This window comes from Corvus kubaryi, unplaced genomic scaffold (assembly GCF_017639235.1).
Source record: "Corvus kubaryi isolate FWS band 111438036 unplaced genomic scaffold, C.kubaryi_AGA036_p1.0 37396, whole genome shotgun sequence".
Taxonomy (NCBI): Eukaryota; Metazoa; Chordata; class Aves; order Passeriformes; family Corvidae; genus Corvus; species Corvus kubaryi.
This window is the reverse complement of record NW_024581135.1, coordinates 19,578,986-19,606,827: the sequence shown is the minus strand read 5'-3', so window position 1 is coordinate 19,606,827 and position 27,842 is coordinate 19,578,986. Positions and strand designations below refer to the sequence as shown.

The 27,842-nt window shown below is 38.2% G+C and overlaps 2 protein-coding genes across 3 annotated transcripts; one reads left to right on the top strand and one right to left on the bottom strand.

Moving 5' to 3' along the window:
* Positions 1-529: 529 nt before the first annotated feature.
* Positions 530-18,871, top strand: FASTKD1 (FAST kinase domains 1). 2 transcript variants are annotated; one of them, XM_042040644.1, is made up of 16 exons: positions 530-575; positions 1,338-1,531; positions 4,020-4,521; positions 4,910-4,978; positions 5,820-5,945; positions 7,146-7,544; positions 8,675-8,785; positions 10,001-10,132; positions 11,094-11,580; positions 12,347-12,461; positions 12,929-13,057; positions 13,790-13,921; positions 14,945-15,058; positions 15,335-15,476; positions 16,052-16,169; positions 17,157-18,871. In XM_042040644.1, the coding sequence occupies exons 3-16, from the start codon at positions 4,187-4,189 to the stop codon at positions 17,265-17,267; spliced, it is 2,520 nt and encodes an 839-aa protein (XP_041896578.1). In that variant the 5' UTR covers positions 530-575; positions 1,338-1,531; positions 4,020-4,186; the 3' UTR covers positions 17,268-18,871. The 2 variants fall into 2 exon arrangements, with proteins under 2 accessions (XP_041896578.1, XP_041896579.1); XM_042040645.1 differs by having other exon boundaries at positions 532-575; positions 4,461-4,521.
* Positions 18,872-19,394: 523 nt separating this feature from the next.
* Positions 19,395-27,747, bottom strand: KLHL41 (kelch like family member 41). The gene is made up of 6 exons (XM_042040646.1): positions 25,964-27,747; positions 23,145-23,302; positions 22,948-23,055; positions 21,922-22,107; positions 21,241-21,387; positions 19,395-20,408 (listed from the first exon to the last, which is right to left on the bottom strand). The coding sequence occupies exons 1-6, from the start codon at positions 27,311-27,313 to the stop codon at positions 20,297-20,299; spliced, it is 2,061 nt and encodes a 686-aa protein (XP_041896580.1). The 5' UTR covers positions 27,314-27,747; the 3' UTR covers positions 19,395-20,296.
* Positions 27,748-27,842: the final 95 nt, after the last annotated feature.

The window sequence follows — 27,842 nt, the reverse complement described above, 5'->3', positions numbered from 1 at the left end:
AGTTACGAGCACCTTCAAAATTAACTAAGACTGGCACTGAAGTATGTACCTCCTCTGATGGGTTTTAATTCAAACCAGTAGGCATTTGGGTCAGTAATCACATACATAATGGAAATAATGGAAGTTCCATGACCGGCTCTTGAGAATTTTGTTAGAAGCAGAAAACCCAATGATCTCCTTAGGGTTTTCTGGAAAAAAAATTTTAGAATGTGAAACTGACACCTGTGAGTTCTGAAATCTTGAAGAAGCTGGTGAGTGAACATCTGTTCAGTAAATCAGCACTGGCTTCAGCACAGCATGCTTTGTTAAGTCTTGCTTTTCCCCCCATGTGTCCAATTTAAAATTTAACATAATTTTATCTAGCATTTAAATTTGGTTTAGGCATTGTTTTATTTTATCCAAATGTACTTCACAAGTCAAAACTGAAAAGTTCAGCATCTTGTAAATGAAAAATCTGTATGATTTACAGAAGTCTCCTTCATATAAATATGGAATTCTTTTTGTCTACACTTTTCCTCTCAGATGCCTTGGAATTGTTATGTGAATTTGCACAAGGCCTAACATTCTTGAAAGAGGTACTTAAGTGCCACCCTTTGGGGGTTTGGGTCTTGCTCTGGTACTTGCATGCCTGTGTAAACTGTAACTGGGGTGATCTGGAATTTGTTATCAGGAGGATACAGAACCTGTTCCAATTACAAAAATTGTAACTAATCCAGTTAAAAAAAATACATGCTCTTTTCCTAAAACACCACAGACCTGTAATAAATAACATAGGGTCTGTTCTATTAGTTTGAGTGAGTTCCGTATGCATAGGCATCCAGTATATTAGGAGGTGACAGACAAAAAGTAAAAACCCCAAACATTTGATAGATAACTGCAACACAGTTGGTCAGAATTGGTCACGGTAATAGTCCTGGTTCTGGCTTTCGGATAGAATGTAGAGCAATCTGAGATTGTTATCATTCTTTCTAAATGTCTTTGCTGCTATCAGTGGTGGTGAGAAAAGGTCCAGAAAGATGACTTGGAGCTATGCATATTCAACATAAGCAACGTGCTTGTTGCAACATCTATTAGTCTCCCAAAACTCATTCATTTAAAATTTATTTTTGTTGCAAAACATAAAAAAAATTGTAAAATAAAATAACATGAATTCCAGTACAACAAAGCCTAACTCTTCAACTTCACCCTTCCGACTTCAGTCCCCTTGTGCTTTTCCTAGGCAGGGAAGACTTTTCCCTTCCCTCAGAATAAATTATAAAAACGTTGCTTTATTTAATGTGCAATAATCAGTATGACTTTGGACCTTTTTAATTATTATTTTTATTTCCTTTGGAAAGTCTTAACTGGCTAGACTTTTCCCCTTCTCCCTACGCTTCCTGACGCCTCAGCTCATGGGAAATGCTCTGCCTCGGGGCATGCGCACCGCGAACGACAGTGCAGAGGCACGTGGAGCGCTGCGGCTGCAGCCGGGCGCGTTTGGAGTGAGCAGTCTCCGTCCGTGGCTCGAATGCAGGAAGGGTCCTGTGCAAAGGTAAACTGAGAGCTTCTCGGATTGTGTATTCTCCGGAGCTGACACGGGCTCCTTTGCTTTCTTGTTTAACCCCGCCGGGTGGTGGAGTTTGCCGTGTGACGAGCCCTCCCTGAAGCCAGCCCTCGCAGCCGCTGCCGCCCCGCGCCCGGCCAGCAGCTGGGCCGTGTCCGCCCGCTCGGTGCCTCCCGCCCGCTCGGTGCCGCCCGCCCGCTCGGTGCCTTTCGGCCGCTCGGTGCCTCTCGGCCGCTCGGTGCCGCCCGGCCGCTCGGTGCCGCCCGCCCGCTCGGTGCCGCCCGCCCGCTCGGTGCCGCAGGCGCGCAGGGAGCGCCCCTCAGCGGTGCCCGCGGCCCCCCGGAGGCGGGAATCGAGTCTGTGGCGGCGCGGGTCTCGCCCCTCCTGCGGAGGCTCCGCCCTTTCCCACGCTTTTTCTGGGGCACTTCTGGGTCAGAGCCCCCCGCGGTGACGGAGCAGGCGGGCTGCCGGCGGTGCGGGGCGCAGGACCGCAGCGCGGCCAGCTCTGGTACCCGGGGACAGGTACCAGCATACCTGGGGACAGGTCCGCGGCTGTGCTTACGGGAGCCGAGGCGACTCTGGCAGGCAGGGCAGAAACACCCTGTACTGCATAAGCAGCTCTCTTAAGGCTTAGTTACTTAAATCTCTAATAGTTCTTGTACTTGGGGAGTAGTGAGTGTCCACATTTTCTCCTTTTTGGGAGACTTCCTGGCTCACTGTGTTTTTTAATACAGCCTTGAAAGTGCTTATGTGTTCCAATCGATAGAAAATAATTTTAAAGACTTTTCTTGTCCTTCTAGTGTGTATTTTGCATGGCAAGTAGAACACCTTAGAAACAGTTCTTTAAGTTGATCCAAATTCCCTGGCTTTATGTATTTGGATGCTTGAAAATATCGAATGTTTTCTATTGATGAACTTTTTGAAAGATGTTGGAATTAACTATGATTTAAAATTGCATAAAAGTTTGTGGTAAATCTGCTCAATGGAATAGAGAAATATTTGAAAGCTTTCCACAAGCTGTTTCAGGTAGAGATCCTGGTTCCTCATCAGTAGGATAGGGGGTACAAGGTCCATTGCAGCATGAGAAGGGGAAAGGATGTGTCACCTGGATTTACAGGAAATTGCTTGAGCCTGAAGGTTTTTATATTTTCTTCAAGTATCTACTTTATCCTGACTTCTTGCAGCTTAGCTTGCCATTACTGTGGGAAGTAAATTCTTTCTAAAGACAACTACCACATAGAACAAATAAAAGCAGTATCTGAAAAGGTAGTATAAAGCAAATCATTATTATAAAAAGTTACTTAACATATGTGAAAAATTTGTGCCTTTTTTTGTATTCTTTCATTTTTCGTAGGAAAGAAAACATTTCTTATTCTAGCAGATTATAAATTAAAATGATTTCCTTGTTAGCTTTCCTTGTTAGCTTTCCTTGTTAGCTTTCCTTGTTAGCTTTCCTTGTTAGCTTTCCTTGTTTAGCTGCCCCAGTGTTAGTGACAGCAGTGTAGTACAATATACTATATGGCTTTTTATTCTCTGAAGAGGATTGTATAGACATCAGAAGAAATCCACCTATATCCAGCTTTCTGGAATGATTTCAGTACCTTGCACAGGCTGCACAAATAAGGTTTTTTTCTTCCTCAACAGATCTGCTGCCATCACCTTGATAATGTTGGAATCATGTGTACAGTTGAAGAGCATTCAAGTTTGCTGAACATATTGATAATTTTAGTTGATGATTATCTCTTCTAAAGCAAGACTTCTAGACTTTTCCACGATCTCTGAGTTGAGGGAATTCGATGAGGCTTTTTTGGTGTACTATGACCTGTATCACTAGTGGTTTGTGTTCTCTAGCTTGGAACCAATTGTGTAGGTCGTATAATACATAGTTGTTAGCACTGTGTACAAATTGGGGCATATTCTAAGAAAACAAATGAATACTTAATAAATTTCGTTAGATCAGGCTCTGGCTTCCATTATAATTTGGAATTTAGGTTGCTTTTCTTTAGTGCAATGGTAATTTCAGCTGATGTCATGTGACTGATCAATATCCTGTAATACAAAGGTGATAAACCTTCTCAACTAGAAGCCATCTCACTTCATTTTACCACCAGTAGTTGTATTTTCTGGCAGTTCCTGGACCCCAGTTTGGGATTATGGCCTAGTGAGAGTAAGCCTCACTTAGTCATGCAGTGCTGGCATGTTAAAAAGTTCAGCTTTTCCTTCTCAGTAGTAGCATGATAGTACATGTGCTCTTTAAAGGCAGTTTTCTAAATCTGGAAACTTACCAAGTGGACTAACTTCACAGTACTTCCTAATACCATGTCAGTGTTTGTTGTCAGGAGCTTTTCTGTGAGAAGAGTCCAGGCTGTAGATTCTTCTTAAGTTTACCTTACTTAGAACATCATAATGTAGAAACACTGATTTTTACCTAGTTGTTGTGACTGAAATTAAGTGCTTTGATACTGTCTCATTACAGGTACCTCAGAATCGACTTCTTAATACAGTGACCATACCGGATCAAAGAAAAATGATCTTCTGTTTTTCAAGTATTTGAGTTTCTTGTTTGTAACAGCATGGTTTACTGTGAAAAGAGAGAGAAGAATCTTTCTGGACACTTTAAAGATAGCTGGTAGGCATAGCAAAATGCTTTGTTTGAGGCAGGTTTGCTTGTTTACACTGAGATGTTACCAAGCTCGGACTCTGTGTAGTGATCTGCTTCTGAGCCAGATAAATGGGTGCACCCATGAAGATGAAGTGTTCAGCCTTGTTGGAAGGAACAAGGCCAGACTTTCTGAAAAGCATGTGGGAGTTGCATTGAACATGCTGTGGCAATTGCAAAAGAAGAGGCCTTTTCTCTTAAGGACTAGTGACTATGTAAGAAATCACTCCCAGTTTCTTACCCTTTGCATTTTGGCAGAAAGCAAGGTGGAACGCATGGAAGATGAGGTCATAGTGGACACCTTATATAGTATCCTGAGGTAAAGAGCATTAAATACATTTTCTGTTTCGTAATAAAAAAGAGAAGGAATTTTGACTACTTTTGACTAGGAATTTAGAGCTATCCTGTAAGGAGACTGTGATGAGACTGCCCTGCCACAGCTTCTGTACTCTTGACTATGTGACAGATATGGCATAATGTCCTGTGGCTCAGTTTTGGAGATGCAGGCAGAATGGATCTGTTTTGCAGTCCCAGTAAATATGTTTTATGATTATTATGAATTTTGATTATTCACTCACAAATGTTTATAAGCTGTTTGAATGGAGGGAGTGATAGAAAAGTAAAACATGATAAATAATGAAAGGACATATGTCTCATTTCTTTGTAACTTTTGAAGCAAACTTCAAAGTATTGTCTTTCTTTTGAAGGCTTAATGTTGAAGACCACATTTCTCTAGCAAAAGTGCTTGTTACAGAAGCATGGAAAAGATTAGAAAGGCAAGTATTGTAATGCTGTGCTTTGTGAAAGGTATAAGTTGCAAACATTGTTTGCTTCATGAGAGGTTATGCAAGAGTTCTCAAAGAGTAGTTATGTTTAAAACACAAGATGAGTATTTTAAATGTTTTATATTTGAAGGTTTTGAAAATTATATATACAGACTTTGGTACACAAATGCTTGAGAGATTCAGATACTGCAACAGGGTCCAACATTTGAGATTTTGAAATACATTGTCTGTGTAGATTTTTATTTGAATGAAATTGTAGGTTTTCATATTTATAATTTTATCTCAGTGCTTGCTGTCCAGGTCTTAAATGGTTATTAGAACCATGCTTATCTCAATGTTAGTAAAAACATTTTGTATTTAAACAGCAACATTTTCCCTTTGTGTATTTTGTTATTGTGTTTTGTGGTCTTCTTTTGATTTTTTTTTTTTTTTTTTGGGATATTGTAGTCTTCATTCTTTAATCTTGGGATAATGGCAGAACCTAGTGTCAGTCTTGGCACCAGCACAGATTTGCCTCTTCTTATGTGGAGTATCTTGACAAATAAATAAATACAGTGTATCTTGAAAAAAAAAAAGAAGTAATAAATCACTCACCATCATTTTATCTATTTGACATCATTGCTTGAGAATATACTCTTATAATATAGATTTCTTAGGCTGATTTGTTAAGTGAAGGACAACTAATTGTTGCAGAACTCATATACACAACATGCTTTAATACTGAACACCTAGGTGTTTTGCTTAGATACTTTGTTTCCTTGTTTTTTAATTTGGCTATAACCTTGTTTTTTATGTAATTAAAATAAACTGACTGTCTTTAATGTCTTGACAGGCTTAGTTTGCCAGCTCTGTCTAAATTTGCTCTGTGCTTATACAAGCAACACAGGCACTTCAGTCCCATAATTGGCCAAGTAGCTCATATTGTGGACTTGAAACTGGATTCTATACAGGATATAAGGTAAGTGTCAGAGTGCAGCTAAGAAGCAGAAGAAGCAATATGTTGCAATAACTGGTCTGTCTTTGCTGAATATTTTCCCTTTTTCTCAACTGGATGTTGCTTTCTTCAGTTGGGGGGTTGTGGGAAAGAAATGTTCTGTATTTGTGCATTGATTGATTGACAAGTGAATGCATTTTCCCAATGACTTTATGAAGAATTTCCTTATAACCAATCTAAATAATTAAAACTACTGCTTGATTGCTTAGATGGGTTATAAAAATTTAATTAATTTCCACTGTTCTACTTAGAGTAAAGCAGATATTTAGCATCAGCTTTATCCTGATTCTGAACATGGACATTTTGATAATTAAGAGGCTGTTGACTCACCAGAAGGTGCTTTTCTCCCTTTTTTCTCTCTTGACATTGATAGTTTCTCTACTATGACATGGCTTTGTTAGCAGCAATAAGGGGTTTTAAAGCAATGTTGTGTGTATTTATCTTCAGAGCATTGTTTTTCTGGTCAAATTGAATTAATAAATTCTCTTGCTAGCATGTCTAGCACATTACCCTCATGTTTAAACTACTTAAGACATAGCCCTAGTCAAAAGAAGACCAAGCTCCTTTTTTCTTTCTTCTGTTGCCCTGGGGCTGTTACAGCAAAAGCTTCTCTTTCTTTTTTCTTCTTTATGTAGCACCAGCAGTCCCAACACTTATTTTTGCAGATGTGAGGAGCTTGCTTATGAAACTCCTTGAATAGGACTGTATTTCTTTACTGAAATCACTTTCTCTGGGATCATAAGTTTTATTCCCTTAGGAAGGGATTCTTTCTTTAGGAGTGACAATGACTCTTCTCCCCCTTATGTCACTGGTGAATTGTTTGGGTTTCTTTAGTGTCTGTTGAACATAAAAGATATTTTTGCAAATACAAATCAGGCAAATCAGGGTCTCACCGTAGGCAAATGCTTTTATCATGCATAACTTTGTAAGGGATGGCTGAAAAATCCGAATCATTTTGGAAGTTCACTGAAAGCAGAGTTTTTACTTTAGTAGGCTAAATAGTTTTTGCTCATCCATTTTTTCTGCATTAGATTTAAAGTTCTTTTTTGCAGAGAAACAACACCTCGACTACCGTTCCTTTCTTTGTGCACTTCATTTAAGAAATCTAAAATGTATTGCTTACTGTGTTCAATGTGTCAGTGTAAAATCTTTTGAATTTCTTAGGATTTTGTCAGTTTTGATGATCAGCATATCTGATGTTATCACTGAGAGTTTTCGAGATCGATTACTACACAAGGCTCAACAGCTCTTAGAAGAAAAGAATGAAGTCCACTTCAACTATGCCAGAAGAATACTACAGTTTCTGCAAAATGTTAGACTGAGATATCATCCCTTGCTAGAAAAATGCAACAGGATTTTCCTTGAAAGTGCCTCCCATCTTGATATACACAGTATTAGTCATATTTTTGGACTGTATGAGCAGCTGGGTTTTGACAATGCTGAATTCCGCTTGGTTGCTAAACAGCTGCTGTCCGAAACTATAGATGATTATTATGATCCTGAAACCTTTGCAAAATTGTTTTTTGCTCTTGGGCCTATGGCAGGATCCAAGGTTAGAGAAAGGTAAGTTTATTCATGATTTTGTCTTATTTATTTATGACATATGTATTCTTGCACAGAAATTAAAAATTTACTGGTGTTTGGAGGAATTTCTGAGTCCATCTGTGAGCTGAGCCTTAGGTTTCCTGGTTGTAATGTTGTAGCAGTGGATCATTTCATAATGGAAACAGTGTCAAAGCAGTTTGTTTTTTTATAAAGCTGAATCAGATCCATCAATCAAGGGCTGTGTGAATGCTGTTATGCAAGGCCATCCTGTAGCTCAGGTCTGTTAGACTACAGCCTTCCTTTCACACTGGATGGTAGGTAAAAACCTTTCTGTCTTTCTCCTGAGAAATATATGCAGTGATATTTGTTGCTTTTTCCTTTTTAAGACTGTCAGTAGCTGTAAAAGCCTGAGTCTTGTCCTATACCAGATTGATGACATCCTATTTTTTATGAAAGATCATCATCAGGGAACACTTCAGCATTTATTTAGAGCATAGTATTGTGTGACAGATTTTTTTTTCTCTGCTTGTTTTTCTTGTGCCACGAAATCCTGTTTGGGGGTGGTATTACTCATGGGTCTCTCAAAGCCTGCAATTTTAGGCAGAATTTTCTGTATTAATTACAACGAGTCATATTTTCATACTTCTCTTCATGAACATTTCCTTTATTCAGATATTTGGATATGCTGCAAGCCTGTGTTGGTTTTGCCATAGCTGATTTAGTTACAAAAGCTTTTCCTAGATTTAAAAAAAAATTATTTTGTTTGTGATAAACATTGGCTTTAATTACCGCAGAACCAGTTCAGTTCAAGTTTGATTCTGTTATCTGTAGCTTGTTGATTGATCATTAATTGTTTAGTGTCTTAGATTACCTTCTCTGCTTCTTGTCTACTTTTAGAATTGTTGGACTCGCTGGTTTCTAACATCAGAACAATATGCACTGATCCAACACACTCACACCCCTTCATCTGTGCTATACACACCAACTGTTCAGAAGAAAAGTCCACAGAATGAAAGTCTCTAGTTTGGAAGAACTTTTTTGTCCAGAAGTAGTCTTTGGTTCTTTTCCTCATATATAAAGAAAATGGCTGCAATCTTTGCCAGAGATTTTCAATTGTTTTTCATTGGAAAATGTCTTTTCCTCTTTAGGTTGCTAGGAACTGCAGCACACATGGCAGAGGAATTTAGCAGTCACCAAGTACTGATGATACTGAGGACGATGCAGAAAATGAAATGCAGAAATTCTCATCTACTCAAAAAGTAATTTTTTTTATACTACTAAGAAGTTGTATTCTCTAGGTAAACTTCCATTTAGTGTGGAAAACTATGACATATCCAGTAAGTTAGGGGTGGCAGGTGCATCTCTTGTACACAAATGCTATACACCATAAATAATTGGCTATTACAGATTTTAGAATATTGCAGCTTGACCCAGAAGTAATTGAGGCAATTTAGGAATTTCAAAGAAAGGCATTTCACCCTTACCAAGTTACTGTCAGAGAGTATCTGTCTAATTTACAAATATGTGATCCTATTGCAGTAAACTTAGCCTTTAGCAATTACTGTAAACTCATGAGACTGCAAATGAAATGTAGTAAGTTGCAGAGAACATGTCCTGTCTTGGACATCCTGTTATTTTGGTGAATTGTTTGTTCAAAAGTCATTGTGTCCTATTTTGGACTACTAAAGCTTGTGTTTTTAAGAACCTGGGCCACATTTTCTGCAGTTTTGAACTGAACACTGTTTGTAGGGAGAGGTAGTACCTGTCATACAGTGAATGGAAAAGAAGTTGATGTTTTGGGCACAGAAGATGTAGCATTAGATATGTCAGAGGTGCAGCAGAGTTAAGTGCAGGTCGTGAGCAATTACTGGATTGAAGGTAGTTGTATGAATCAAATAGATCCTTGAAAGAAAAAGGACATACTGGTTTCCTGTGGAGCAAAGGGATACTAAAAGGAAGATCAGGTGAATTAATGTCTTTTCTTCTTGAGTCTCAAGAAGAGTCACTGTCATAAGTGTCTCTGTCCTAAGACCTTAAGAAGGTCTTAAGGTGTTATCTTTCCCTACAGATCTATCCCCCTCTTTGCAGCTTTAGACCAACATAGCTGTAGCAACCATTGTTTCGTAAGTGAGTGTGGTGGTGCGGAAGCTGGTGATGCTGTTCTAGTTTATTGTGTTCTTGGTCCACTCTAAATTTAACTGATTGTGAAATCTGCAACCGAAGTTAGTAGTGTGAATTAGCTGATTTGTTGTGATGAGGGCTTTAATTTTGTAATTTGGTCAGTAAGTGGAGAGAGGCTGCTCTGTCTTAAGTGGAATAGTGTCAAAATCGGTGTGGAGAGGAGTGCATGTGTGTGAAACCCTTCACATAGGTACTGTGCACCACAGAACCCCCCTTTTCATGCGGGATGTTGGGGTTTGCATTATCCTTTGTATTAGCTTAATACCATGTAATCTTTTCCTCTTTGTATTCAGAATGGCTTCTGTTCTGCACAAACACTTGGATAGCTATCATGTATTACAGTTGGTAAAGTTAACACAGTACTTGGTGGTGTTGTGTTGCCAGGATCTGGAGCTGTTTGCCAAATTAAAAATGTTACTATTAGGGTAAGTGTGTATTCTTGGAAATGTAGCTATTTAGGTTTTAAACAGTTCTCTACTTAAGATATTAATTAGCAAGCTGTTAGTGTTTTGTTTCCATAAATATGAAGAAGTACCAAACTGTTACAATTATTTGTCTATTAAACATGTAAATCAGAGGATAGCAAGTAGATGTTGTCTTGACTATAGACCCAACAGTATCTGCTAATAGATATGATATCTTTTAAAAGTATTTTTTTGCCCCTTTTTCCTTAGACCACTGTACTATAATGATGTTGAAATGACAATAAATTTTGATTGGTATTTGATAGGATGGATAGGTATTAATATTGTATTTGATGTTTGACAGAAGAAGTAATGAAAAAGAGACAGTAAGAATGCCTTGGTTGGGACAAGCAAAAGTGTGACACAGAAGTACTCTTTTGATTGAAGAACTGTCCAGTTAGTTCTTAAGCTTGTACTGTTGCAACAGAAAGTTGCCAGAGAAGAGATCTTGCTTCCCTTGCTCGGCCTCTATAGGAATGTAGTGCTTTGGCTGTACGTTTTTTTTTGTGGATGATGTCTTCATGTTCCTCAGGCACCTCAAAACCTGCTGCTCCCTAGGACAGAAATCACAGAAATTAACGAGGCCCATAAACCCACAGATACCCTTGACAAATGTGGACCTTCTGACCTTACTAAGAACTTCTGTGTTTATCAGTAACAGTTGGGAGTCCCACCAGCTGACTGAGCTGCTCATTGTCTTCTTCCCTTTCTTCAGTTTTGAATAAATTAAAAGGAAGAAGTTAATCTCACTGAAAAAAAGATGTGTGGATTTCTGCCAAGTCATTTAATATTCTGCTCATTTTATATTTGTGCAGCTTTTGACTTCTAAATTAGAATTTTCAAGCATGTAATTTTTTTGTTTTGCTTGAACATTTGCACTTTGTCACTACTGATGGACTATTTATTTCTATCTCTCTTCCAGTTGTTTAAAATCTACAGTGATACCTGCTGATACTGCAGCCATAATTCGTGTTCTGGCCATGCTTCCTTCTTTTCATGTGGAGGAAATTATTATAAACAAAGCAGCAGCAGTTCTGCCTCAATGCAGGCTCCATCATTTGAATTGCATTGCTACAGCTCTTGTCAAATGGAATCATCATGGCCAGCTGCACTGGCAAAACAGTTCTGAGCTATGTGCCAAGCTTCTGCAGAAACTAAATGACTGTGGATTTCAGAGGCTTCAGAAAGCCAACAGCTTAAATCTTCTGTTGGAAGAACTTACACATGTGAATGGAGAGTGGTTTGAAGAAGTCCTGAATGAGGAAACTATGGCCACGTGTAAACACTTGATAGATCAAATAACATGGGCAAATGTATTACCCTTGTCTTTTTTTCTCATAAAATCAGACCACCGTTGTCCTGCATTATTTGACAGAATAGCTTCTGTGACTGTTGCAAATATAGACAAGGTATCACACTTCTTCTTTCTATCTACTGTGAGTTATTCAGTAAGAAAGGACAGGTTAGTAGTTGATGTGTTTCAGAGCACAATTCACACATGCTTTTAAGAGTTTTCTTCAGTGTACCTGATTTGGAGATCATCTTTTTTGTGCTCACTTAAAGCTGTTTTACTTCTGTGTATATAAATTTGCACTTCTCATTAATTTTAATTTCTTTTTTATTGTTCACTCAGTGTTAGGTCAGCCATAATCCTTTACATTCAACTTTACATTTGACCATCTTAATTTTTTTTAAACTTGTTTATAAATAGTCACATCAATATCCATATGATGGATATTTTAACATTACTCATTGTGGGGATTTCCCCAATAGCCTGTCTATTTGGTCAAAATTACTTTTTTTTTTCTTACTATCTTTTTTCCCATTCTCAATCTGGTGTTCATATAAATCTTCAATTTTATTCTGCTGCAGTCTAGTTTCTTTAAGAAGATTTAATGCAAAACCTTCTTAAAAGGTTCTTTAAGTGTATAGAAACACTTGGATCACCTACATGAAATAAATTCTAAGTTTTAGCTGTGGCTGCAATTTCACCTATTACTGCATTTTATTTTTTTATTATTTCTCCAGGAAAAGTTGACCAAAGAAAAAAATCAGAAAATAGTTCATCTAGTCTTAAATCTCCAAATTCTGAATTAATTGTAAAAATTTTCTTTATTTTAAAGCAATATTAGGATATTTTGCAGTGACTTGATTTAGGATGTCTTTTTTTTTCAGGTTCCCCCATCTGAAATCTATTTTATTCTCTTCCTTTTCTCTTCTTTGAATTATGACCCTCCTGACGATGAAGAATTCTTTAAGAGTTGTATCCATCATCTTACTTCTAACTTGAGTAAGTGCAATAGACAAAGATTATTACTGAATGAAAATGGGAATAGAATGGCACTTTTGTTAAGCAAAGAAAAAGTGAGTATTTTACTACTAATACTCTGCCTACTGGGGTTAAACCATGACAAATATTCAATTTTGGGTTTTGTTTCACCTGTTAAAAATGACTGTTGATAAGGGACTAGCAAAGAATTTTTGGCACAGTAAAATGTAAGTGAAAATTTTGATTAATTCACTGTGCTGTTACTGGATAGAATTGTCATGGTGTTCCCCAAGGAATCATCATTTGGGAACAGGATACATTTTGTGATTCATCACAAAGAAAGAGTTAAAATTGTAGAGGAAGTGTGTAAAGATTTGTGTAGTACATTAAGAGAGAAAATCAGACGATTTGGGAGGCCAGGGAAAGGGCATTGCAAATCCTTTCAGCTTTGTCCTATGTTAATACAGGTTTCTCTCTGGTTTTTCAAGGTCATCTTGAAACTTATCACTTGGTGCTGCTAGGTCATGTTTTGGCAATGGCTGGGTATTTTCCTCCACTTCTGATAACGACGATATTTAATGTTTCTTTCCTAAGCAAATTGGATGCTCAACTTGAAGGTAGCTATCTAGCTCTTCGACAAATTTGATTGTGTAACATTTGGCACAAAATGCAATTGTGGGCTTACATATGACTTGAGATGTAGAATTACTCTTTAAATGATTCTCTTTTCAGGAAAGACACCCTGTATATAATACAGTCATAATTTGAGTGCTAAAAGGGAAGTAATGAACAAAAATCTGTTCTTTGTTTTAAAAGTACAGACCTGTATTGCAGATGAGAGAAAATAATAGAAAACAATATTGCACTCAGTATTAGTAATTCTTCAATTTTATTAGGAATAAAATTACCTGACTGTGGTGTTTATTACTAGAAGTAGTCACAAAGCTGAAGGAATTTCTTGTCTGCAAGAAATGTATCCTACCTGTCTCTTCTCTAAAAAAGACTGACTGACTGTTTCATTCCTCTCTACCTGTAAGTTTTTCATTATCAATGTACTCTTGCCATTTTGCCCTCAACTACTTCATTAAATTTACACGATAGAAGCAATTTCTATCTTCTGTCTTGCTGTTGTTCTTAATACTGAGCAGAACTGGGCTTTTTACATTTATTTTCTCAGGGATTTTGAGAATTTGAGATTTTGATTCTGCAGCATGAATTTTATAAATGCCATAGTACACAGATATTTGCATTTCTAGTAAAAAATTCAGAGGTTACCATTTAGTTCAATTTGTTGGATTTTTTCACATTTCAGTTCACACATTTCTATGTTGTTATTTTTTTTAAATCAGTCCTGCCTGATACAGTGAAGCAGAGGGTCCACTCAAGCCTCATGAAATTGAACAGAGCAGTCTGTCTGGAATGCCCAGAGTTTCACATCCCTTGGTTTCATGAGCCATACTGCCAACGTGTCTTTCATAACAGTAAGTAATTTAGGAGAGGGAAAACTGCCTTCATTACTAGTAATAGTCTATTTTTGTAACAATATACTAGATCCTTCTAAAACCGTCATGCCGACAGTAGCACACAATAGAAGGCACACCCCTCTCTGCTGAGCATGCATTCTTGAAAAGTGCAACCGCTTAGTAGTGCAACTGGGAGCAAACTAGTTTTCCTTGTGAGAATTAATGTAATAGAGATGGTATATTTCTTCATAAGAATGAAAACTTAAATACACAGAAACTGCGTATATGATGTGAAGGATAGAAAGGCAGGAAGAGGATCATTCTGTACTGGAGGAGATGGGACATTTTGTTCCCTGCTTCACTTACAAGACTGAACATTTGACTTAAATTTTTCAAGGTAAACATTTTTACTGCCTGCTTTTGAGCTTCATCCTCCCTTCTTCCTCACAAGAATCGAGACCCAGCAGGGATGAGAGATCGAGAAGTAGGCTAGGGATCAAGTGTAGCAGCTGAGATCTTTCAGAATAGTGATCAATTCAGAAAATCCATCTAATGCAAACACATTATCTCCTCCACTAATTCTCACGGGGAGATCTGCTGTGCTATCCATAGAACTCAGCTACTTCGTCTCTTAGACTAAAGATGTTTAATGGAGCAAGGTGTTAATATGCAATGGACAAAGAAGTGGCAGATAGTGTGGTGTGCCTGTAATAAACACAAGATGAGTAAATATGTGTCTAAACATGATTAAAAGCAAACAAAATCCAACAGGTGAAACCTAAAACTGAAGTTTTGTAGTATGTGAATATAAAAATCCTGGGATCTAAAGTCTGGATTTGAAATTTACTTAATAGCATGCACCTGCCACTTTGTATCTAAAATATGATCACTTTGTCTCCGAATTATGATGGAATAACACTCGGGATCTGTGGAAAAGATTTAATTCAGTAACCTGGCTGTCAAAAATGCAATTTCTCAAAGCAGTATTTTCAAAATTTTGGCTGTGGAAGTTTTGATGTATGAATTCTTTTGTCTTTGCAGGCACGAGCCGAATAAATCCACAGCGACAGCATATTCACAGAATGCTGATAGAGATCTTAGGAGGGAGCAATTACTCAAGAATATCTGTTCTCACACCATACTACTATGAAATAGGTGAGAAGTTAATACTCTAAAATAGAGTCTTCTCATATTACTGTTATCACTCAGATTAAGAAGCTCCTGGTCATATGGCCACAAGATAACACAAGGTATTGCAAAGAAGAAATTTTTGTATAAAATACAGTTTCTAAAAATGTCTTCATAATTTAAATAATGTTGGGTATCTCTAATTATGGCTATCACTTAGTTTTGGTAGAAGTAAACATTGTACAGATCAAATTCTTTCACTTTTATTTTGTCAGTAAACAGGTTTGTTGTGTTTTCTGGCAGATTTTGAGTGTATCCTGGATGTAAATAAAAAGCCTCTTTCCTATATGGTTCAGAATATACTTCTGGATGGTGTGGGGGCAATACACTTGAGACATGACATCAAGGATGAAGGGAGAAAGGCTCTGCCACCAGGAGCTCAAAGGTTAGTATGCTGAATTCTTGCACATTAGCTCTTCCAGGTTTACATCCAGTTTAGACCCAGTTTTTGATGCTCATGTCCTAATGTTCTGTTCCTTTTCCAAAGTCTAATGAGGTTTAGCCTTCTGAGGTGTGGTGGGTTAGCTGCAGCTGCTCCCACTCATTTGCATGGCATGGCTTATTCCCGGGCAGTGTGATGGGGGAGAGAACTGGTATAAAGAAAAGTACCTCCATCCCAACCAAACCCAATACAGGTTCTTGAAATGTGTTTCCTGAGATTGGAATACTGTTTTCCTCCCACCTCTTCAAATGTCAGCCTTGAAAATGCTGGTTAGCTGTTTTTACCATTTGAATGAAAACAGATGCAGGGTGAAAATGCTTCTTCTGAATTCAAGTATCTCTAGATAAAGAGGAGGAAAATGTTTTTTTTTCTAATTTCAGGGAGTTGTTTAATTTTCGTTTTCTGAGAATTGTCAGGTTTATCTAGTCTTGCTGCAACTATCAATACTGAACTAGAAATAGCACTTCTTGCTATTCAGGTAGGACCTGAAAGTAAGTGCACATTTTTACTGTTTGCAGAATTGCTTTGGAATTTCTTGACTCAAAAGCCTTTAGCAAAGATTATTCACGTCATCTGAAAGGAGAACCTGCAGTGAAAAAGCGACACCTGGAAATGCTGGGGTACCGGGTAGTTCAGGTGAGCAGTCCACAATACTTTGGGTCCTTTCTGCATTGTATCAGCAGTGCAAAATGATCCATTTTCCTTGCAACAGATTTAGAGACACTTCTATTGTTAAAAGCACCTACTGGGAGAGAGCAATTTTTGTATTTAGGGGGGAAATTCCAAGCTGTTCTCAAAATGGTGTAAGGACTTCATAGAACTCACACCTCTGAAAGAGGGTGAAGCAAAACTGAAGTCAAAAGGTCCTGGTCTGACCTTACTGCAGGCAAACTAGCAATCTCAATGTAGCCTGCATAAAGGAGAAAAAGTGAAATCAGAGTTTTAGTTCAATTCATTAGGATTTCTATGGTAGAAAAAGATTGAACGTACCCTTCTTGAGTGATAAGACAGTTTTGGCAGCTGCCAGATGGGATATGGATGCTGTTTGTCTGTTGCAATGATAGTGCTGTGACAGGGAACACTAGAGGCCAGAAATAATTCACCACCAGCACTGAAACATTTGGGAAATGGAGACTTGTGAATGCAGAGGCTCCTGTATATTTACTCACCACCCTAATTTTAGCTAGAATCCTTCTTTAAGCTTAAATTTTGTTGGTTGGGGTTTTTTAAACAGAATAATCATCCTTTCTGATGTTATACTACTGATACACCATTGCAGTCTGATACAGTAACATTACAAACTACAGTGACCTGGCATTTTTCTGTCAATTTGGGTTTTAAAAGATGGGAGGGTGTAACGGAATTGTCACAGCCTGTATTGTGTGGGCATCTGTTTTATATCTCTGCAACTATGCTGCTTTTTGGAAGCAGACTGACTGTACTTACGTAGAGGAGAATCTTACAATAAGAAATGGAACTTTCAGTGTTAGAGTAAGCAGGCTTTTGGAAGGTAAATATCTTCAAGTGAAGAGCAACAGGAATCAGAGAGCCTTTTCTTTGCTCTTAGATGGTATATGGCTTATACCAATGTTAAAAGTCAGTTTGTACCATTCTGTTCCACAGATTCCTCACTTCGAATGGAATTCTATGGTTCTGTCAACAAAAGGTGAACAGCTGGAATACCTGAGAAAACAGCTGTATACGGAATACAGTGATGTGAGACATGCAGTCTGAAGTACTTTTATAAAAACAGTTTACATACCATCAACTGTCTCGTAATCCTGGAATACTTAAGTTTCAAAAATCTGTTTATCAGCTGGACCAAGGCTTGCCAAGGTCATCAGATGTAAAGAGATTTGATCCTCAATTTGTTAGGAATTGCAAAAGGCAGGTGACAGTGGGCCGTGAAGATGTGATAGGGATGCTTAAAATTTCCCATTATCTGGAAGTTATTATGAGCACATGAATCTGGCAGTTTTGCCATAAAGTTACGTTATTATCTCCTAAATAAATAACACAGAGACTTAGCCAGACATAAAACTCTCCACAGAAAAAGTTGGAAATACTATTGACTAGGAGACTGGAGTAAGCAATCTACTGGAAACTATGTCTGTCCTCCAGCATGTGACAGAATGAGTAGTTAGGAATCAAACAGTATCTGTACACTGAACCCAAGAAACTGAAATGCAGATTTGCTATGAATAGGGCTGCTTTTAGAGCCATTCAGTTTCCATTCTCAGAACAGAGGTACTGTGGGGGACTGTGCTGGGGGAGAGTGTTGCGTGGTGAGGAACCTCCAGCTGCTTCTCCTACCCTGTGATGTGCTGTGTGCAGAAGAGTGGCTGAGCCTTCTGGAACACCTTCACACACTTAAAAACCCTGCCAGGGTTTGTGCAGGAGGCGTAAGACACTGAGATGTAGACGGAAGAAGTGGAATAGCCAGGAGAATGTTCATTGTAGAGCAGTAACTGTAGGGTGGTCATGCTTGGCAAATCATCCCATTTTCAGAGGCAGCCATGTTGTGCCTACAGCTGCCATCACCTTAGGACGACTGTGAGCTGTGCCTGTTTTCTCACATGTGCAAGGAGGATATGTGTTCTGGCTTATTTAGTAGAAGCAGGACACCTTTTACCACTTCACTTGAAACCTGGCAGAGAGAAGCCACTGCATATCTGAATTGGCCATTATGCATCTGGCTGTCACATTTTTTTTACTATTCAGTAGCAGAGGAAAAATTTTTTATTAACTGAATACAAATCAGGACAGGAATGGAAAGTCAGGAAAAACCAACAGAACTGATCTAAGCTGCAAGGTACTCTCCTCCTGGGGCAGCCCTCATTTTTGTGGGATGACTGCCAAAACTAATAGATGGTAGTCTAGACACTTAGTGTTATCAAATGGACAAGGGCTCCAAGATGTAATGACTGCTTTGAGGAAATGTCATTGAAGGCACAGCGCAGAGAAAGATTCTGTGTGCATTATATTTGGTATAAAATGGAGAAGACAATCATAAATATAATTTAGTATTTCAGAAGGTGGGCTACATGTTGAAGAGATATTGCATGACTCTGCTGCTGTACAGATCACCCTCAAGCAGCAGCCTTGGAGTGTTAAGAAAGGTGGCAGTGGCTGAAGTCATGAGTCAGGGTGGTCATGTGTTTAACGCTGATTTTCAGGGTGGTCCCTGTACCAAGCCAGTTTTCTTCAAATTATGTATGGATAAAGTTATGAGTATGCACAATGAGAAGAGGATTAAAACTTGTTATGAATGGTCCAGAAAGGGCATTGAAGAAAAGCAAAAAAAAAAAAAGCAATTCAGTAAAATGCATTTTCCCTGATTCTTTGCACTCATTCTTTCTATATTAAATCAGCAAGTGCTATGGCAGATGGGTAGTGTAAACCAGTGACCTAACTGGAGCCAATAAAAAGGTGCTAAAAACAGCTGCAGATCTGGGTACTAAAAGGGAAAAACAGAAAAAATGTTCTGCAGGTCAAGTACTAGTGGACAATAACATACTGAAATGAACTATGATGGCTTTGCCTTTGTCTATTGTTTACCTTTGCCTCATAGGAGGGCAATGCAAGAGATCATTTGATAGTTGGCATTGCTATTCAGTCAGGTGTGGTGGGCTTCTTTTCCAGTTATCCTGCTACATCAGATGCAATTAGATTTAGATTTATGAAATCTTTTAGATTTCTGACACCCTCTTTATGCAATGGAGAAATCCTTTGAAGCATGCTCTGAAGAAAACTGAGAGCTCTGTTTTGGGCAAAGGCTGTACTAAGAGATCTGTGTCCTGTCAATATGATAGTGAAGATGAGCTAATCACTAAAAAAAGACACCACCAAGTGATATTTTTATAGTTTTAAAAACAAAGTTTAATTGTTAAAAGTTTCAACGTCAAAATGCATCAACTATATAGTAAATGAAAAAGTCCTCTCTGTCACAGGTATTTGCTGATGATAATTGTTTTAGCACTTTTTCATGAATGCTTGTTATTGGCCTCAGATCTGAGAAAAACTTCCATAAAATATTTGCTTTGGAAATAAATATAAAAGCATACAAAAAGTGGAAAATCCTTGTTATCAGAAGTCTAAACATAGTAGGTGAAACAGTACAGCTACTAACCTTGTGAACTTCTCTCTCTTTCCTCTCTCTGTCTACTAGTAGAGCTTTGGCTGAGACTGGCATTTATTAGGTCACATACTATTAAGCCACTTTTGTTTTCAACATTCATTTCAAGTCCAAGCTAAATTATTTTTTGAGATCTGTGATGAAAATATTTCCAAGATTTTGCTGAAGAGTACAGGATTTACATACATTACTAAGAGGGGAAATCCAGCCATACAAACAGTAGTTAGAATAAAATTTGCTACCTATTAGTTGTATTTAACTTAACAATTAATTCATAGGCATTGTTTGGAGGATAAGCCACCAATACCTGGATTGTATTGAGTGCAAGGAAGTTTAACTAGTGTTGTTTGTAATTTCACAGAGCGAAAAATTGAGTTCTTGCCAAAATCTTAATCTATTCAACATTAATTTATAGTTCTTCAGAAATTTAAATGCTGGCAAAAATCCAGTGGTTGCTGGTTAGCTAGGAAGTATCTTAAGAAGTGGCCAGACAAATGAACTATTTAACAGTTACCAGTATGACTAGTATGCTGCTACAAAACTGTACAATTTGGGGACATTTTCATGCAACAAAACCAGAAGAGCCTATCAAAACTCCCTCACCATATCACATCTTCCAGCATTTTGTTTACATTTTTGATAACTTGAAGAGGTTTAAGCGTGTGGCCAGGCAGGAGGCTCCAGTAGCATATCGGATCTCTTTCAGTATGCCAACCCATTCCTTCTTCTCATCATCATACCTGCATTTAAAAAAATGTTAGAAAATAGCTTCTTTAAATTTGAGTTTGATGCTTCAGCACACATACATGAAAAGGAGGACAGTCCACCTGTTGTAAAGGCTTATAGCAACCATGTGCTGAAGGGTGCTGTGAAAGGCTGCTTTTGTCCTCTACTCCAGAACAGAAAGATGTTTTTGCATGCAAGTTATTCTCTTCCTGGTCCCTAAAGCTTGTTGTTGGCCTGTGTCATGCTTTAATTACCATCTAAAAACTTCCTCCTTAAGCATCCCTTCTGAATTTCTTCAGATTCTTGCATATAAAATTGGAGGGTTCTCGTTCCTACTGACAACTGAAACTTCTGAATTTACACTAGCAACCAAGAGTCACAGCAGAGATATGATGTCTCATCACTGCTGCTGTGATTAGCTCAAAAAAATCTAGGAGACAGGGACTTGTGATTCTCTTGGAACAGTTACTCATTTGACTATCGACACATCAGTATGTACAGGCCTCTGTGTATACATGCTTTTCTGCATCACAGTGTCACAAGAGAATGTTTTTATTGGCAAGGCTAAACCTGCCAAGAGATGGCAATTTACTCTTCTAAAGAAGCTGAAGATCGTGACTCGGACTGGTCAAATAATTAGTAGGTGGAAGTAGTCATTAGCTCCAAGTCTCATGTTCATTTGTTACTTTCTGACAAACTTTTTTATCTGTCAACAAGTACTTTAAAACTTGTGCTATGGATCATTTTCAGAGTTAAACAGAAAAATAGTGTTAGCCTCCAGTGTCTACAAACATCAGTTTTATATAAGGCTTTTGACCAGGAAAGAGTGACTAAAATTAAACTTACTTCCATATGTCAGTGACTTCACTAGGTGCAAATTCTTTTGATTCAAGTTGAATCATTGCAAAGCCTCCAATAGCATACAAAGCTCCACTTAAAGTGACTAAACTGATGGAACTTCTCTCTTGGGGAAATTCAGACATAATCTCCCATCTAAGGATGAAAAGAAAAAGTCAAGTTGAACACATGAGAAATATTGTAAACTAAATGCACTAAAATACTTGTCTGAGCAACAAATTCAGGTACCAAGACGATGGTTTAGTAAAAGAAAAAAATTCTGAGATTTATCAGCAGTAAGTTCCAGTGTCTCTATCCCCTCAGGGACTTCTGCAACTCTTAAGTGACACTACTACACTGTTATGACATCTCTTCACAGGGACTACTTCTTACAGATTCCCTGACTCTTCAGTAATATGCTTCATACGGACATATTGTTCCCCAGTTATTCTCATTTTTCCCTATAGCTTCCAAAACACATATTTATTTCAAGTGGCATTGGCATAATAATGTGAGTGTGTGCGGGTGCAGGAAAAATGTCTAGAAACAGGCTCTGTAAACTGCTGCTCTTGTTGCAAATGTCTCAGTGGGAGTGTAGGTACCTAAACAGCTTTGTGACTCTTACCTCAGAGTTCCTAAAACCCTAGATGATAAAACACTTGCTTAAAATAGCTTGAATATTGCACTCACTTATTGGTGGTCAGATCAAAAGCTTCAACAGATGCAGTAAGGCCTTCCTCAGTGACACCACCTGCAATGACAATCTTGCCCTTATGGATGGCTGTTCCAAACATCGAGCGAGGCACTTTCATTGGAGCCAGGTCTCTCCAGTCTCCTTTCTTGGGATTGTATACAAATAGTCTATTAGTGCATTTCCTGGGGAGGAAAAAGAAAACCAGTGATCATTTCTAATGAACTTTTGACTTGTTCTAATCAGGGTAGACTGTATGGGTTTATCTATACCGCCTCTCTCCTCTCCTGGAGATCCTTTCTTGTATGTAATCTGAGAATCCTTGCAATGTCTACAAAGCACTAATCACATCCATAGGACTAAATCACATGCTAAATGCAGTTTATATTACACCAGCAATTTCACTGTACCTTTGAGGAGAAAGACAACATCCTTTCCCAGCATACTGTATTCAGATGGATTTGTGGAGGAATATAGAGCAAAGGTTATGTAAAGGTAAGATTATGATGGTGTTTTGGCTGATATAACAAACTTTTATCTTAAATATCCCCTAAACAAACACTTAAAAATTACCACCACGTGTTCAGTGTGAGTGAAAACTTTTATTTTCCTAATGTTATACCCATTAAGGTATAACAGGTATCACAGGTCAGAAAATTGGAAAAACTGAGACAGTAATTCCAGGGCACCTAGATATTTCTACCTGAAAGGAAAGAATACTTTCAGTGAAGGTCCTCATAGCTATGTATTACTAATTTGTCTGCAGTGTAAGTAAAATTTGCCTTGGAAGTAAGTATGGTTATTAAAATAACAAGTTGGATTACAATTTATATGTAATTTACCTTATCACGAAAAAATATATCCTACACACCATAATGTGTTCCCCTGTGCCAGACTCTTACCAACCTTAATCCAGAGATACAGAAAAGATGCAGGAAACACTCATTTCTGAGTGTGAGGACATATTATCTGTTAAGGACCAAGAAGATAATGTTATTAATTGGCATGAAAAGATAGAAACTCACTTATCATCAGTTTTTCCACCAAGACAATATATCAGTCCATTGTTTGAGATAGTTGCATGGCCATATACTTTGATGGGTAGTTTTTTGATCTCACCCCATTTCATTGCCCTGGAACAAGAAGATCACCGTTAGTTGACAAAACCTAACAATGGGCCATCTACATGTCCTCAGTGGGCATAATTAAATTTGAAACATACACAGGGTCATAGCACAATACTGAATCTAGCGACTCCTCAGTGCGAAGGTCCTTGCCTGCTATCACATAGATCTTGTTGTCTGACTCTCCCAGGCCGAAGAGACACCTGGCTGATGGCAGTGGAGGAAGGGCAACCCACTCACCAGCAATGCTATCCAGCTGAAAGAGCATCAGAACAGAAAGGATTAGGAAAGGCAAAGAGTAAAAATCCACACAATGAATATTGTTCCACAGAATTTATCTATTGGCACTCAGTACCTCTCAACAGCAAATCTCCTTGCTTGAACAACCCACCCTTCCCTCAGTGCAGCTAATGAATGATGTCTTCTACCCACCCATGTTTCATAGTGCTGAGATGTAGCAGAGTCAATGCCATAAAACTCTTTGTGTCTGCTCACCCTGTTTCCTTGCCTCTTTATTAAGCTCTTCTTCCTTATATAAAGGTCCCTCACTCTTGGTTCCCTATCATGTAGGAAAGAACAAGTGGTTCTTTTTCCTGCCCAAGGGAGCAGACACGCCTGCACTTCCACACTTGTATGTTTACCTGGTTGTGCTCATCACTACAGTGAGATGCCAGACATGCTTACACAGTCGTTCTTACTGATCAGGAACCATCACATGGCAAATGGCACAGATGTTTCTTTTGCAATCCCTAGAGCAACAGATATGTGTTTCATCACAAATACCCTCAAAAGTTTGTGAGGTCTCTGAAGACACAATGAACAAAAGACTTCACTCTTATGCAAAATAGGTAATCACTGCAGCTCTCTTGGCAATAATATTGATGTAATTTCTACTGCAGGACTCTCAGGGCTGTCTCAATTCACATTCAGTATGCTGAAAACACCTAAGGAAAAGCAGCAGCAGGAGGACAGAAGAAAAAAAAATATTTTCCTAGAACTCTGGTGCTTATTTTTTATTTTGATCTGAGAATGTACAATTGAACCTGAATTATCTCTGATGTTCAAAATGAATTATTTTCTCACACCTACTGCATATAGATTTGCTTGACATTGGTACAGGAAGGGAGGGCAAGGTAAGAGTTTGTGTGGGTACAAAGGCATTTGACAGAAAGCAAAAGAAAGTTCAGTCAAAATAAAGTTCAGGGTTTAGCTTGGTGACGTTCTTCTTCCAGAAGTACATTCCACAGTCAAGGTTTCCTTGCTAAATGCATCTCCCAAACTTGACAGACCACCCCTATTGGACAGAAAGTTTTATTTCAACAGTGAAATGTAGTTCCTGGGCATGGATCTCCCCAGTAGCTGGATCTGGGTGGGGTAATGAGAGGATGTGCCCCTCAGAGATCACAGCTCACTTAGTACTATCAGTCTTCACGATGACATGCAGACAGGGCGTCAACTTGTCATGCATTTTCGAGCCAGTGGCAGCCTTGTTTCCTCCCAGGTTGCAAGCTACCAAATACAATGCTTCACTGGTGGGGAAAGGAAGATTAGCAAGTGAATACTGGTTTGGTACCACATTAATATTTTAGAGGAAACAACAGTCACATGGGTAATGCAGACAAGTATTTTAACTATAGGGAATAGCAGCAGCAAGCAAGCTTAAAGACGACAAGCAAACAAAATGATTTCAGGAAACGGATGTTGACATATAAAGTAGAATTCTGAAAACTTCATCAATTCTTAGTCTTGAGGTTTAGTTTCTCAGAGGCCTCTTTCTAGTAGCCTGAGACTTACTTAGTTCTGGACTAAATACACATTACGACATCAACATGTTATTTCTATTGGAAGAATATTTCTGTAACCAGTCTTTCACTTCAGTGATTAGTGTTTTACACCTACATAAGGAAATGAAAGTGTTAATCCCTCCTCTACAAACTAAGACTTCCCTCTCAACAGATGTTACCAATGTCTGAAACCAAGTCTTTTCTTGTGTGTGAAATCAGTGAGCCATACTCCTATAAACAATATTTGCATTTTTAAATATCTGAAGGCCTAAAAATTCTATCACTGCTTATTACTGTGCTTTATTTCATATTGAAACAGGACTTAACTTTTACTCTTTCAGGCCAGTGTGTCTAAAGAGAGGACATGGCCAGCAGCATATTGCATAATTCATCACAAAATAGTTTAAATATACACCAAAGCACATAGCTAAAAACACAACAGATTTAGTTCATGGTATAAGCATGCCAAGCTCCATTTTTGCTAATCTTCCTGAAATATATTGTGGAGTTACAGTTAGTATTAATCAGCCTTATACAGATTTACAAAGATATAAAATTATACTCAGTTGAAACGTGTAGTGTACTGACGCTGACAGTTTGCCGAGAAAAAAACCTTCTGCCTCTATTGTATGGCCCTTAGGCTTTCAAATGTAGATATGACAAGAAGGACTTCTGCAATTTTAGTGACAGAAATCACACTTACAATACACACATTACTGCTGTCATGAAAGTATTTCAGATGCAAAAGAAGACATCTCATTAGCTCTAAACCAGCTAAAGCACTCCCAACTTTCATCGAAGTTAACAGAAATACATGAAAAGTATTTTACAAAAATTATTAGACTTAGACATCTGTACCATGAAAAATTTGGGCCTTAATGAAAGCCAGTGCCTACACTGAATATATTAATCCTTTTAATATTTTCTGAGATCTCACCAGGGGTTAATCTTGAAAAAGAAGATGCAAGTCCCTCAAGTTTCATTTCTCTCTCTGAGACAAAAATAACTCTCTCTAGATACTTCTCTCCATCACCATACAAAGAGACTAGACAACCCACTTGCAGAGACCCAGAACACTTTTCAATAACCCTTATAAGCACCTATTATTATACCAACAATTATAAAGCTTGTACCTGGAAGAAGTATGACTGGAAAGGCTGATCCTTGTTCTCCTCTTCCACATACAGTCCTCCAACAACATAGACCTGATTTTGTTTGGTGACTATACTGGAATGATTTCTGGGAATCTGTTCTGCGAGGGCTGCTAAGTAGCATTCATTTTCAAGAGGATCATAGGCTACTGCAGCAGTGTCATTAACCAGAAGAATCAGGTCTTTGACGAACATGCCATGCCTGGGAAGGTCATTTAGGTAGCCAGGCAATAAATCTTCATCTCCTACATCGCCATTCACCTCCCCTTTGGCTGACTTTTCTGTGCTTTTGCTAGAGTCAGGCAGTTTCCCAGCAAAAGCATCCTTAATAATCTTTACTTTTTTCTGAAGGTCAGAGTTGCTTTTAATTATATCATCCTTCTCAACCTGTTCTTTGAAATATTTTTCTGGCATAAGACGAAAACGTATGCAGTCAAAAATTTCCCCCAGGCTCTTTACTCTGTTCTCCTTGTCTGTTCGGACCCATCTCATTACTGCTTCGAATACCAGTTCTTCCTTCTCTACATTTAAACTGTCAGGTGAAATAACTGAGATAAGTTCATGCGGGGCAAGCTGCATGAAGTCCTCTTCTTTGCAGATCTGCACAAAATGATCTGAAACAAAATCACGGGCAGAAAATGCAAGTCTTGGGCAATCAAGCAGGACACCTAATCGAAGGATGGCCAGACAGTTACCAACAGCAAGCCTCTTCTGAAGATAGGAGACGCACACAGTGAATACAGAAGGGATCTGAAAGCGGCTGGCCAAAGCAAAAATATCTTGCACGTTAGAATCATTGAGATCAATACTTGCTGAATAAAGGTATTTGACAATCATATCCAGGATGTTGGGGTCAACATTATCTAGAACTACCTCCTTCTTTTTCTCTTCATTTTGCTCAGATAAGAAATACTCACGAAAATAAGGGCTACATGCCGACAGAATCAATCTGTGGCAAGGCAGGCTTCTGTCACCAGCTTTTAGAGAGCAATCTACAAACTTTTTCTCTTCAAGGAGTTCCTTGAGGCCATCCTGAAGGAGGGTGGATTGGTAAAGTCTGAGCTCTTCAGTGAGTTCCCTTTGGGAATCCATTTCGCAAACACTTGGGAAAGGGGAGGGAGTAGAAACCTTTAGCTGTTGTCTACCCAAAGGTTTGTCTGTAAAAAAGGCAGACCAATGTGCTTTTTGCCCTGTGTGAAGCCTCTGCAACTTAATCTCGCTAGCTAAATATAGGTACATACTCTTACAGGTCGGAATTTGGAAAAACAGAGCTGCTCTTGCAGCTGTCAAAGACTGAAAGAAGCAACTGTTGCTCTTAGTCACTATGGTCATGTTTTGCCATCATTCTCCACATTGAATCAGTAAGATTACATGCAATGTAATAAATTGACATGAGTAAGGACAGCAGAATCTGACCCTCAGTGAGACAGCTATGAGCAAGATTTCACAGATACATGTTACTAAATATTCTGAAATAGAAATATTATTGATCAAGTTGTCATTTGTAGCTACTGTTCACTTTTTCATTGCTTAATACATTCATTGCTGCAGTCATAAAGATACTAAAAAACTCCAGAAATTTGCATCAATTTCCTTTGTTCCAAGATTATTTTTATACGTAACTATATCACATACACAATTTCTTCAGATATTAAGACCTTGAAATTTTGGGCTGCTTCTTAATATCCATTTTGTTATAAACCAAACTATGCTGTTTAGACATAAAATATATGTTATTTCAGGTAAAGTTTTGCTTTACAAAATAATTCAAATTGAAGTCTCCACTCATATGGTAAAAAGTTCTTTGAATGTAATGGAAACAGGATCAAAATACAACTACTTGAATGCAAGATCTACAACA